Source organism: Antechinus flavipes, chromosome 3 (assembly GCF_016432865.1).
Source record: "Antechinus flavipes isolate AdamAnt ecotype Samford, QLD, Australia chromosome 3, AdamAnt_v2, whole genome shotgun sequence".
Classification (NCBI taxonomy): Eukaryota; Metazoa; Chordata; class Mammalia; order Dasyuromorphia; family Dasyuridae; genus Antechinus; species Antechinus flavipes.
Window position 1 is genome coordinate 60,154,110 of NC_067400.1, and position 14,645 is coordinate 60,168,754.

At 38.3% G+C, this 14,645-nt stretch overlaps 1 protein-coding gene across 1 annotated transcript in view; it reads right to left on the bottom strand.

The window, feature by feature from the left end:
- Positions 1-14,247, bottom strand: part of SGPP2 (sphingosine-1-phosphate phosphatase 2) — a 124,596-nt gene extending 110,349 nt beyond the window's left edge. The window contains exon 1 of the mRNA XM_051983465.1: positions 13,630-14,247. Within this exon, the coding sequence (XP_051839425.1) occupies positions 13,630-13,824 (195 nt within the window). The 5' untranslated portion in view covers positions 13,825-14,247. The remainder of the gene's footprint in view (positions 1-13,629) is intronic.
- Between the last annotated feature and the right edge of the window lie 398 nt (positions 14,248-14,645).

Consider the following 14,645-nt stretch of genomic DNA (forward strand, 5'->3'; position numbering starts at 1 on the left):
TAAGAACATAAGGTCCTTGGGGACAAGGACTGTATTTGTATATCTAACACTTAGAGCAATGTTTGATACAGAATAAGAGCATAATAAATAATGTTTTTTTTTTTTTTCAAGTCAAGTCAGCAGCTATTTATAGTCATTTAAATATGTGCCAGACATTCATTCTTAAGTGCTGGGAATACAAAGACAAGAAAGAAAGATTTCATGATTTCATGGAGATGATAGGCTAATAGAAGAAGTACATATAAACAACCACATACAAACAATGTTCATACAAAACAAATTGAGATTATTTCAGAGATAAGGCACTAGCATGGAATGGGGATTAGGGGAGGTATCAGGAAAGTCTTCTTGCAGAAAGTGACTGGAAGAAAGTAAGAAGGCAGAGATGAGAAGAAAGAATTCCAGGCATGAGGAACAGCCAGGGAGAATGTCCAGAGTTGGCAGATAGAAGACTTGAAAGGTGCAAGGAGCAAACAAAAAGACTTTTTTTATTCCTTCCTTCAATTCTGACTCCAAGTCTGGGGCTTTATCCACTGTATCATTCTGCCTCTCAAATCAAAATCCTACTTCAGTTTCCTGAATTCAAACAAGAGCCGAATGAAGCCTGAAAGCTCACATTTACATTTTTAATCTCCAAATCCTTCTAGAAATTAGTGATTGCTTATGCTTATGTCCCACTTCACTAGTATATACTCAAGCCTTCATCCTATAACTCTAGACCACAGTTCATATGAGTTACCCATTTGAAAATATTCAGCTATTCCTGAATACACTTACTTCTAATGATGATTCTAATGAATACCCATACTTTATGGATTATGGACATAGCCCATTGTCTGGTACATACTTGGAGCCTTTGGAATTTAGTAGACTTGTACAAGTATACTCCACCACCAGCTAGGTGGCCCCATAGTGGATAGAGTACCAGCCTGGAGTTAGGGAGACTCATTTTCCTGAGTTCAAATCCTGCCTCAGCCACTTACTAGCTGGGTGATGCTGGGCAAGTTACTTAACTCTGTTTGCCTCAGTCTCCTCATCTGTAAAATGAGCTGAAGAAGGAAATAGCAAACCACTCCAGTATCTTTGTCAAGTCACAAAGAGTCAAACATGATTGAAAAATGATTGAACAACCTTAAGAGCCCAGGACAAAACTATGCTGAGAGAAGGCATCAGAAAGGGACAAAAGTCTTCTGTGAGACAGTTTATTTCAGCTTCAAAGCAAGACAAAATGACAATCCTATTTTCACTGATTGGGGAGAGATAAGGAGGTGTACACAGTTCAGAGGGAGTGAATAAAAAGGAAAAACAAAAATATATTAGTAACCCTATAGATATTTAGCCAGATATCTAGTATAGCTTTCCACCAAGAGTAATTAACATACTCTCTCTACAAGGTCATATAGAGCCTGGAAAAATATAAATATTTAATGTTTACAAGTATATTTCCTTACAATTCAGCAACTTGAGGTGCTTCTTAGATCTCTACTTGACAAGATAAAGCTTAAATATCTCAATTAATTAAAACAAAAGAGATAATTTTCCAAAAGCTGATCTGATAAAAATATATATAACTTTAATTAGCCTCATATTTAATCTTGAAACTTTGAATATAGTGAAAAAATACAATGATGATAAACTGAACATTAATTGATTGATTTTTAATCTCTTTATAATAGGAGTTTTGTGTTATGGATCCATTTGATAGGCTGGTAAAGTTTATGTTTTCCTTAAAATCATGTTTATTTATTTAGGATTACAAAGGAAACCATTTATCCTGGAAAACAGTTATCAAAATGTTATAAGTTTCAAATTTAATAGTCCCCTGCAATCTACAGTTAGAACCCTTAAGGTTAGAAAAGTACAGGAACTTACTTTTAAAAGATGTGAACCTCTGGGGAGGGGCATATCTTTCTACTCTTGGCTAATAAGCCCCAATCTAAAATAATACCTCTAAATTATTTTTTAGAAAAGGAGAAAAAAATCATGATGGTGAGAAAAGACTTGGAGAGTTCATCTTGTCCATTTCTCTTTGTGTGTATATATATAGTGTAGTGGTACAGAGGAAGCATCACTCAGGCACTGGATTGTCAGGTTTTTTTTTTTTTATTTTTTATGATGCATTAAGGCCAATGGCAATTGGCTGTCCAAAACCAGCATCAATACAGTGAGGAAGGGGAGGAGGAGGAAGAAGAGGAGGAGAAGGGAGAGGGGAGGAGGAGGGGAAAGAGGAGAAGTAGTGAACCAGATTCCTTAAGAGGGGGCAAAAGAGAAAGGGCAAAAAAGGGGGCTCCAGAAATGGAGCAGGTCAAACTTTCCAAGCATTAGGATCATTCAGTCCTAGTCTGAGCAAGATAGGCAGCACCAGTCTCCAAAAGGCAGAGGAAGGATTTAGGGGGGAAAACCCTTTTCAAAAAAAAAAGTTTCTCAGAATTGGATAAAGAAAATAACTAAAACATTCATACCTTTTGATTCAGAAATCCCACTAGTAGGTATACATAACAAGGACATCAATGAGAAAAATAATAACTTTATATATGACAAAATATTCCAAAACATCTCTCATAAAATTCTGGTGTCTTTTTTTTCTTTAAGAATTGATAGCCTGAACAGCTTGATGGATCAATGGATAGAGCATCAGCCCTGGAGTTAGGAGAACCTGGATTCAAATCCTGCCTCAGACATTTAATAGTTACTAACTGTGTGATCCAGGGCAAGTCACTTAACTTCAGTTGCCCAAAAAAAGGGAAAAAAAAGAATTGGTAGGAAGATCATAGAATTTGGGAGTTTGAAGGGATTTTAAGGCTTCCTACAGTTTCCTTATTTTACAAAAAAAAAAGGAAAATAAAACAAATTCTCCCCACTCCTTCCATTAAAGAACATGCCCAAGGTCACTTTAGTAGTAAGTAGAAACTCAAACACAGGTCATCTGACCCTAAATACTATATTCTTTCCAGTCTGCCTTTCATAGAGTTAACCTAAATTCTTCATGACTCAATTTGAGCCCATTTTCTCTAATTTAATACTCAGTAGAGATAAAGAACTCGTCACTGTTAACCAGTGCAAACCCTTTCCGCCTCCCCCCCCCCCCAATAAGGCCAATGACCAACCCTGTCTTTACAAAAAATCTTAAGAAAGTTGATGAACTTTGTCTTGCTGATCCAATATAAAAATCAATGCAGGTTGGATGACTAGAAACATCCCTTCCAATCATCAATCACTATCTCTGTATATGTTTAGCACATAGCTTAAAGGCATCTGAATCTCACCTGTTACTGGTTAGCTGCATTAAACTGCTTATGCACCCTGAGGCTCAGTTTTCCCATTAATAACATGAGAATAATACTTGTAGCAGGTATTACACCTTGAGGCAGCTGATTGCTCAGTGGATAGAGGGCTGGGCTTGGAGTCCAGAAGTACTGAGTTTAAATTCAGAACAAGCCATTTAACATCTGTTTGCTTTAATTTACTAGAAAAGGAAATGGCAAGTCACTCCAGTAATCTTGCCAAGAAAACTCCATGAACAATATGGTCCATTGGATCATGACAAGCTGGACATAACTGAACAACAATAATAGTATCTACTTTACAGGTAGAAAATGAGATTATATGGCATTGACCTTTAAAAGCTATATCAACATCAGTTATTATTATGGCTCGGTGGTAAATTTTTTTAAATAATAGATTTTTATTTTCAAAATACATGCAAAGATAGTTTTTAACTCGCAAAACTTTGTATTCCAATTTTTTCTCTCTCCTTTCTCCCTGCCCCCTTCCCCTAGTCAGCAAGTAATCCAACATAGGTTAAAAATATGTGCAATTCTCTAACCATATTTCTACGTTTATCATGTTGCACAATAAAAATCAGATCAAAAAGGGAAAAAAGTGAGAAAAAAAAGCAAACAACAAAGGTGAAAATACTATTTTGTGATCTACATTCATTCCCTCTCTCCAAAAGTGAATAGCTCTCTCCATCCCAATTCTATTGGAATTGGCATGAATCACCTCATTGCTGAAAAGACACAAGTCCATCATAGTTGATCCTCTAGATGATAAATTTTTTACTGAGCAAGGGGCAAAGAAAATTACAAAAAAAAATAGATAATTCTGATTACATGATATTGAAAAGGTTTTATATAAGCAAAATTAATGAAACTAAGATAACACAGGAAGTCAATTGGGAAAAATCTTTTGTATCAAATATATGTAACAAAAATCTGAACAGTGAAAATAATAAAATACCCCAAATTACCCCCAATACATATTCAGTCAACTGAAGGAACACAACAATCAAAGGAAGAATTGCAAGCTATTGCCAATCATATTAAAGAATTAATGAAATTACTAATATTAAGAGAAATCAAAATCAAAATAACACTCTAGTCTCACATCATATCCCAAAAAACAGCAAAGATGGCAAACAACAAAAAGTGTGGGTCGTAAAAAGATAGGCAAATTAATGTACTATTGGTGGAGCCAGAAACTGTTCCAAACAATTTGGAAAGTCCCTCAGAATTGGATAAAGAAAATAACTAAACCATTCATATCTTTTGACTCAGAAATCCCACTGGTAGGTGTACATACCAGTGATATGTATCACTACCATTTATAAAAAATCCAGTGATCAAGAAAGAAGATAGCTCACATATTTCTCACGTGATTGATCTGATTGATGAACTCACAAAGCCAAAAAAAAAAAAAAAAGAGAGAGAGAAAAGCCCTCCTGGCACATTGAAGAGATCTCTTGTGATTGATGTCTTTGAAGGGAATGCCCACAGAGATGAATTCCCCAGTCCATTGGGGTATTAGTGGATTACCTCTAGTGCCTAATATACTAGGATATCAGTGAGAAAAAGAACAACTTCATATATGACAAAATATTTACAGTAGAACTTTTTGTGGTAGTAAAATGCTAGAAAATAAATAGGTACCCAATGACTAAGGAATGGCTAAACAAATTATGGTACATGAATATAATGGATTATTATTGTACCCACACAAAATGATGAATATGATCAATACAGAAAAGTTTGGGAAGATTTATATGAACTGATTGCAACATGAAGTAAACAAAATTTTAAAAAATGAAGTATACAATTACTACAATGATGAAAATGGAAGGAAAAGCAACAACAAAACAACTGAAATTGAATTAGTCAGGTGAAATTATAATGAATAATCCTGTCCCAAAATAAGTGTAGAAGGAACATCATCTCACTTCTTTGCAGAGGTATGAAACCTGACTATACTAGGCTCTTTAAGTTAGAATGGCTGAACTTTTTGAAAGTTCCTCTTTTTTATTCTTTGTTATAAGGGATCACTCTCTGGAAAAGAAAGAGGATGAAATAAATTGGAAGATATAAAGTGATATAAAAACAATAGACATTATTAAAATAAAGCATTTTAATTAAAAAACTTTTCCTAAAGTCATACATATTAGCAGTATTCAAATTCAGTTCCTCTGATTTTAAAGAGAACACACATCCTCTAAAGCCTCTTCCACTTCCACATCTAATGAAGTCTATGAAACTTCCAATGATAGAAAACTAACTACCTCCTGAGGCTAATTTCTCTAATTTTGGATAGCTCTAGCAATTCAAAATCTGTTTATCCTGCAATCAGGAATTAGGCTTCTTCTTTAGGCTAGGCATTTAATATTAAAAAAAAAATCAAATCATTCCTTTTTCTCAAAGGGATAACTCATTCCTTTTTCTCAAAGAGATAACCGCTATAGTAGTTCCTTTCTGAACTAAATTTAAACTGATCATCTAAAGCTTTCCACCAATAGACTCCTGCCTTAGTTTATTGTCCTTACTTTTGATCACAAGAAGAAACCAGGATGGTGGAGAAAATTGTTATTACCCTCTTTAGTTCTCACAATACCCATCTAAACCTTATGTCTTTTTCTCTCTCCTTTTCCCCTAACTTCTTTCTCTTTTCTCCAATTCACTTTTCTTTCTAATTCTTCTGTTTTCTTTCTGTGCTTTTAGTGGTACTTGCCACTAAAAAAGCATCTGAGTTCCAGAATTTATTCTAGCTTATATTATTTCTTATTCATTCAGCAAACATTTGTTAAGGACCTAGTATATTAGGCACTAGAGGTAATCCACTAATACCCCAATGGACTGGGGAATTCATCTCTGTGGGCATTCCCTTCAAAGACATCAATCACAAGAGATCTCTTCAATGTGCCAGGAGGGCTTTTCTCTTTTTTTTTTTTTTTTTTGGCTTTGTGAGTTCATCAATCAGATCAATCACGTGAGAAATATGTGAGCTATCTTCTTTCTTGATCACTGGATTTTTTATAAATGGTAGGGTTAATTTTTTAAAAATAAATAAATGTGTGGTCCATATGACTTTAATGAGTAAACAACATTAAGGTTCTCTTATCATACTTTTTCATCACATGCAGAATTAGATACACTTTACTCCAAGTGCAAGTAGGTTACACAGTAGTCAAGAAGCCTCTTCATGAGTTCAAATCCAGTCTTAGACACTTACTATCTACATAACCTTGGGCAAGCTACTTAATCCTGTTTGCTCAGTTTCCTCATCTGTAAAATGAACTGGAGAAAGAAATGGCAAATTACTTCAGTATCTTTGCCAAGAAAACCCCAAATGGGTCATGAAATTGGACATGACAAATTGGAGCAACAACCCCTCTCCAAAATCATTGTACATTCTAAAAAAAAACTGCAAGGAATTCCCCCTTCTATTTTTCTCCACTTGAAACTGTAGTAGTATATGAAGACAAAGATAAAGACATGAGCATTTGCAAATTTATCAGGCTACAAGAAATTGTGGCAGCTCTACTTCTGCTGAAATCATCTACAAATCTGATTCAAGTCTTTTTTCTTATTTCTATAGGACTCAAATTTGGGGCATCCTAGATAATTTTATGCACTTGAAGAATTGTATAGAGATCTAAAAACTTCCTTCACCCCACCATGTTTCTAGAAAAAAAATCTAGTATTTTTATTTTTCTTATTGAAATATTCACCTCAAATATATCAGTTCTTATGGTCCCCACTTCCACTCTGTCACAGGCCACAAAATGGTCTTGCTATGACTTTAATACACTTCACTTTCAAGGTACTACACTCTGAAATTCCCCTTTCTGAACAGCAACCTTAAACCCTAGCTCATTCTATACTTATTCTTTTTCTTTCTTTCTTTTCTTTTGTCTTTTTTTTGCTGAGGCAATTGGAGTTAAGTGACTTGCCCAGGGTCACACAGCCAGGAAGTGTTAAGTGTCTGATACCAGATTTGAACTCAGGTCCTTCTGACTTCAGGGCTGGTGCTCTATCCACTGCAGCACCTAGTTGCCCCAATATTTATTCTTTACTTTTACCCTAAGCTCTGGTTCCTTGATTCTTCTAAGTCCTCTGAAGCAATCAACCTTCTCACTTTTATCCCTCTTCTTTTGACCCTATGGAAAGTTCCTTTCACAATATCCTCTTCTGCAACCCTGAATCTCTTATAATTATAATTTCCAACCTTACTAAGGCTCAACCTTGGCTAATCTTTACCATTGCCTCCTTCTTTCCTATTCCAAAGTTGCTGAAAAATTATACTGACTGGGCTCATTACAAATGTATGTGAATGAACTTTAACTGAATTCTCACTGCTTTGTTATAAGAAGCCTTTAGTTTATTTCATTCTTTTTTTCACACTCCTCCCAGCAGTTGTTCCAAATCTTCTCCTCCCTTTACTCCTACCTATCTAGCTGCTCTGTCCTACTTTTAAGAAAATTATTCCCATTTCATTGGATGAAAATACTCAGTATCCCTCCTTTTTTCTTGATTTTCATCTGTTCTCCTAGTATCAGAGGATTTTCTTTGTTAAAAACTAATATGTACAACTTTAACATATTTAACATGTATTAGTCTACCTGCCATTTAGGGGAGGGGTTGGGGGAAAGGAGAAGAAAAGTTGGAACAGAAGATTTTGCAAGGGTCAATGCTGAAAAATTACTCATGCATATATGTCTTGTAAATAAAAGTTATAATAAAAAATTTTTAAAGAGAAAAAAACTAATATGTATATACTTCTGGATCTCCTCCCTTCCTTCAGACTTTGTTCTAATAATTCTCCGTCATTCCAAATCCTCTTCTCCATTACCTCTTGCCTTCATTCTTTAAACATTAATGCATATTTTAGATCTCATTCTAAAAAATTTATTTGTTCTTCTCACCCTCTCAATCCAAGATCCTGTCTTTTTCTTTTTAATGTCAAGCTACAGTTTATAGTTTCATTTCCTCACTACCCATTTAACCCCTTGAAATCTAGTTTTAGTTTCTTCCACTTTACTGAAATAGCTCTCTAGAAGATCACTTTTATCTCCCTACCACCAAATCCAGTGGGTTTTGGTCATCTCCCTTGATCAATCACCCTGGGTCATTTGGCACTATAGATTATCCATACCCTCCCTTCTTTATAGACTCATGATTTTCCTTATACCATTGGTCTGACCTTTCTTCTCTGTTTCCTTTACTAGTTTCTCCTGTTTCCCTTAGGTAAGGTTTTTCTTCAGTGTTCTGTCCTTAGGTGATTTCATTTACTCCAATTGTTTCTGCTATCACCTCTATGCAAATCATTTTCAAATCTGCTTCTCCACTTCTTATCTCTCCCAGAACTCCTCTCTTCCAGTTACTCTCCATCCCTCCCTCAGCAATCTCCAATTTCTATTCCTCTATTCCTGTCATAATCTACAAATGGTAGATTCTTTCACACCACATGAGCATATGTGGTTTTCTTGGCAAAGAGTAGTTCACCATTTTCTTCTCCAGATCATTTTACAGATGAGGAAACTGAGCAAACAGAATTAAGTGGCTTGCCCAGGGTTACACAGGAAGTCCCTCCCTTCAAGGCCCAACTAAGATTTAATTTCCTTCATGAAACCTTCTACTCAACAATCATTTCATGGTCATCTTCCTCTCAAAACACTTTGTGAGTCTCTCCTTAACACCTATCATCCTCATGTATCAAGTTATATTTGTATTTATTCTTTTCCACTCCAAACAGATGGTAAGTTCTTTGAAAACACGGCTTCTATGTACTATGTATGTACATTTGACATCAAAGGAGTTACCACACAGTGCCTTGTAGATCATGGGTATTTAATAAATGCTGAACTTATATTGAAGTTAAGCATTTTTAAAAGAATAAATAGCAAAATTGGTAAGATTTTACAGAATTATGGTATGGAGTTATCTCTAAAAACAACAGCAGCAACAACCTGAAAGAGGCTTCATTTTAGGGATTATTAATATAACCTTTTTCACCGATAAAGAATCTAAGATTCAAAGACTTAGTGAATGTTTCACAACTAGTGATTGGTAGACTTGAGATTAGAATTCAGATCTCCTTGAAAAATGTCCAGTCATTTTTTCCACTCTTCAAACTGGCCTAAAAGCAAAGGGTTGCATCTTGAAAATCGGAAAACATATTTGCCTTGACATCTTAGAAAGAGTATTATTAGTCCTGAATTTTTTAAGACTGCCCCACTTCTGATCCCCCAAATTTAACTTTAGAAGTAATTAGAAACAATGTCTAAACAGATCATCAACAAAAAAGTATTTAATTCTTATTTGGAGAGACCACATCTAAGGCAATGATTAATGATGGGAAAACCCACAAATTACAAACTTTAAGCTAGTGTAGTGAGTAAGCAAAGGTGATAAAAATCAAAGATAGATAGGGAGAGCTATTGCCTTAGATCAAGCCTCCAGAAGCAAACTGCCACTCTGATGTAACACTTTTATGGGACAGATTTTCCTCTTGCCACACTTATAAAGAGTCCTATTAGAAACACTGCATAATTCAAATTCTCTCCCCCTTAAGTTTCCTTCACTAGAATATATAAAACACAACATTTAATCTTCTTGATTTAATAGCTATCCCATCTTTTTGTCTTAATTTATAAATGTTATGACCTGCATGAATTTTAAGTCCAGGCTATTTTGTAGGTCATAAAAGAAGGTGTGAAAAGATACTGGTAATGGTCAGAGAGATCACTCATGATGACAAGTTTTTAATTTACCGATTTAAATTCAGCCACCAAAACAGAATGGAATGCATGTCCAGGAATCAAACAACTTATTGGCAATATCTTTGCACAGGATAATTTTAGTTTTAATTTAGGCATACATACTATCCAAATAACTCCAGATTTGCCAATAAGGGAGACACTGAAAGGTACGCCTCTGCTAGAGAGGGATTTTGCAGAATAAGAAGGGAGTTCTGAAGAAAAGCTGAAGTTGCAATATGAAAATCTATGTTTGACTAGATAGGGAGAGCTATTGCCTTAGATCAAGCCTCCAGAAGCAAATTACCACTCTGATGTAACACTTTCATGGGACAGATTTTCCTCTTGCCACACTCTTGACAATGTCAAGAACCTAACTTTCCTTGTAGCCTTTTCGGTTTCCTCAGACAAAGGTCTTCCTCTAAGTAGAGGAAAATGGAGTAAGGGGAAGATATTAGCCCTCTTCAATACTCTTCTGGTTCCCTAACTTAAATTATATTAATATTAAAAGCTTAAAACTGTAGTTCAATCTTATTATTAAGATGTGGAAAATGAGATCCCGAAATGCTAAGTGATTTAAAATCACACATCAGAAATTAGAATCAGAAATTAAATGAAACCAATTCTCTCCTGCATGCATACTAGTATGCCCTTTGCCTTATCAATCAATTAACAACTATTTTTATTTGTTTTGAGACTAGGTCTCATTTCACTAAAGCTGAAGTTAATGGGCATGTTCATGCTGGCTCCTCTGGCTGATTAGTATAGAAGCTTTGACCTGCTGTTTCCAACTTTGGCTGGTTTATCCTTCTTTCGACAGCCAGGGGACTTTCCACTCCCAGGAATTTATAATGGAACTGGTTTGATTTTATCCCTGTTGTAGCTCAGAACTGAGCTCAAGTGATCCACCCTAAGTTTCAGACTCCATCACAATCCCAAGAACAGAGGTCAGTCACATGCATATTCCACCAGCTCCCATCAACAAGTATTTTTAAGTACCTTTAAACAATCCCTACTTCTCTTTTTTTTTCTATTTTATTCATGTAACTATTTAGAAATATAAAAGTTCCCCTAAAAGCTGCTTTGGCTGTATCCCATAAGTTTTGGTACATTGTCTCATTATTGTTATTCTCTTGGATGAAATTATTGAGTGTTTCTATGATTTGTGGCTTGCCCATTCATTCTTTAGAATTAGATTATTTATTTCCAATTGGTTTTTAGTCTATCTTTTCCTGGCAAACAATCCTAACTTGAAATAAATTAAGCCAGCTATCTCCTACCTACGTTGGTATAAATTCTACATTATGAGACCATGGGGGCTGAAGGAGAGCAGTTTGCAGGGAGGGGAGGAAAGGCATCTAATTTTTCTAAATGCCATCTTCTTCATCTATAAAAGGGGTATAATAATTCCCATAGCACTTCTCTTATGGCCCTGTTTTCCACCTGAGATAGTGCATGCATAGTACAGTATAAATCGTAAAAGTACTATTTGAAGATTTGCATGATGAAATGCAAAGAATCCTAGATTCCAATTCCACCACCTAAACTTAAGCCATGGGACTGGATGTAATCTACAAATTTTCATTTCTTCATTTGAAAAGCCATGAAAAAAAATCATGGTATCTGCCTCAAAAAGTTCTTCTCAAATCAGATAACAGGGGATGCCCCAGTATTAAAACTGCCTTTGGTCAGAATGTCTTGGAACACTGTATATGTAAAGCATGTAAAGAAATTGTTCTAGATTTCTAGGTTACACATTTGATTGTTCATTACGAGGGTGGAGCAAAGTATGGATGCACCTAAGAATATATAGAGGCATTTTAATGTGTTGTTTCTTTTCTTTTTGAAGTCAAAAACTGAAGAAGGGGGGGGGGAAATGTCAAAAAAATAAAATAAAAATCCTGTCCCAAGACTGCTGAAGCTCTAAATGCAACAGGGAGAGTAGATGGGGGGAAGGAAGGGGAACATTACAGGAAAAGCTCCTAGAAAAAAAGAGACAATGGGGTAACTAGATGACAGAGTAGACCGAGCACCTGACTGGAGTCAGGAGGACCTGATTTCAAATTCAACCTCTAGCACTTACTAGCTTTGTGATCCTGGGCAAGTCACTTAACCCCAATTTCGGGAGGGAAGGAAGGGAAGGAAGAGAAGGAAGGAAGGAAGGAAAGGGAAGAAGAAGGAAAGGAAAGAGGAAGAGAGGAAAGAAGGAAGGGGGGAGCAAATGGACCACAAGCAAGGCTGAAAAAGAGTACTAAACTTCCCTAAGAGGAGCTAAAATTCTTAATTCATTCCATATACATCAAAGCATAAGACTAGTCACCCATACTGTTTCCTGGTCTCAAAATATATATTATAAACATGAAATGTTTCTCCCAAAGCTGCATGAAGAGTAAACTCTGCAGTCTGCACAAAGCAGCAGCTTGTATTGACGTCCCTGTTCCAAATGATCCTCCCTGAGTAACCACAGTTATTGCAGGTGCCCAGGTGGCATCTGCTGTCAACCCAACCCTGGAAGGATTGTAAATCACATCCAGGCAGAAGGATTCCCATCAGTATCCCTGGCAGGCTGACAGCTAGCTGCAGGATGTGTCAGTTCTATAGGGAAGCACTGTAGTTAAGAATCGGTGTTCCTAGGAACTGCCTAGGCAAAACAGTGTTACCTAACAAAGGCCACCAAAGCATGAACGCAATAAATTGTGTAACGCACTAGAAGCCCAGTCAGCAGCAGGGAAAGGAGCATATTTTCCCTTAACAGAGGCCTTTTCAAAAGCTGGCTGATGAGAACTCAGTGAAGGAAAAAATGTCAGACTGAATTTCAGTCTGTTTTAGACAGCAAAAGCGATGAACTTAAGGCCTTGAAAAAGGTAGTTTCTTTCTCTCCTGAACAGACCTGGGGATGGTTCCCAAAAGGTTTTCATTATAAAGGGAGGACAAAATTAACAACTAAAATTTAGTGTTGGTGAAGGATGCCAGAGAGATGGGTGACCCTAACAGGTGCATCTGTATAACTATCAGCTGAGGGAAGACACCTGCCCAACGGCTCACTGGGTCTCAGGTTTATAACCTGTAAAATGAGTGGGGAAAAGGTTAGGGGAAAGGTTAGATGAGAATCTAATCTATCCAATCACGCTAATCTTGAAGATCTCTCTCAGCTCTAAACACCATGATGCTAAGAATGATTTGCTCATAATTTCTTCCCCTGCAAGTCAACCAGGCTGGTGCTAGGACGTAAAGAGAACCCGGTACGTTTTTTGCATTTAAAAACCAAACGCACCAAGGTCGCCCTCCCCGGCCCCCTACAGAGAGTAGGGTGCTATTTACACTCCCAGGCCAAGAGGCTGAGTTTGGAGCCCGTAGGAGGCTTTTCCTTTCCTCCCGATCAGGTCAGAGTGATTTCAAGCTTCTGCAGTAGCCGAGGGCACGGCTGACCAGCAGGCTCCACATGCCTGGCCCTGCAGAGGAGGAAGCCTTGAGAGCCGCTGCCTGTCCCTGCCTGGCTACCTGAGAGCCTAGCCCGCTGCCCCGGGGCCACATGGGGAGTGCCCACCGTCTCCTCCCCCAAGTCCCTCTTCCTTCTCTCTCGGCGCACCTGGATGAGACATTACCTGCGGGTAGGCGCTGTTCCGGCCGCCCTTGCCGTTGACCGCCAGGGTATGCCGGGAAGCCGGCTGCGGTGCCGGAGCCCCGGAGCCCTCCGTGGGCTCGTGGGGAGTCTCCGGGGGCGCGGGGTAGAGACCGCAGCGGCGCTGGAAGCGCGCCACCAATTGGGAATCACTCAGGCTCTGCAGCAGTTCCGCCATGGTCTGCGCAGAGTATCCACGGCACGGGGAGCTGGAAGGAGAGTGGAGCTGCGGGGCACCGGGCGGCCCTGCGTGGCGCTGCCCTGCCCTGCCCTGCCCTGCCCTGCCGGAGCAGTTCGCTCCACACGCCCAAGCACAAAGTCACTCCCCGCCCGCGGCTAGTTAGCTCATTTACACCTACTGGGGGCCCGCCCGCCCCACTAATCAGCGGCCAACAGGTGTGACCGCGCGGGTCCTAGCGCCGGACCTTTGCAGGCACCGAGGCTCTGGGACCAGGTGGCTCAGGCCTGGTCCTGCATGCAAGCCACGCCCCCGCCTTCGGCCCTGCCCAATGAAGAGCCACAAAATGGTGCTAGATCCGCCACACGGTTACAGCATCCTAGACCTTGGCTGGTGGACAGGTGTCTAAGCCAGCACTCCTTAACTACCCCCAGCCTCAGCTCGGCAGAGTTGTGGCCAAATTGGTTATGGTTATCCCCTTTGCACTCTGTAGTGGTGTGATGTCGGAGAGTCCGGTTTCCAGATCTAAATTCTATGATCCTACCCAAGGGCAAGTTTTGGTTTGCCCCTTGTATTAGCAGGAATCTAAACGGTAGGATTTCTTCTCCTCCATCCCAGATTCCTGTAGGACCAGTTCATTCAAAGGTGTATAGGATGACTCCCAAATTCTAAATACAGGGATTATGCAAACCTCCCTGTGCTGGCCTTTCTTGTCCTTGCTTAACATTTGGGAGGATCCCAAGCTGTCCTAAATCTTTGGCAAAGATTTAGGACTATCATTGGAAGTCACAGGAACATTTTTGGTGGAGGGGAAAAACTGG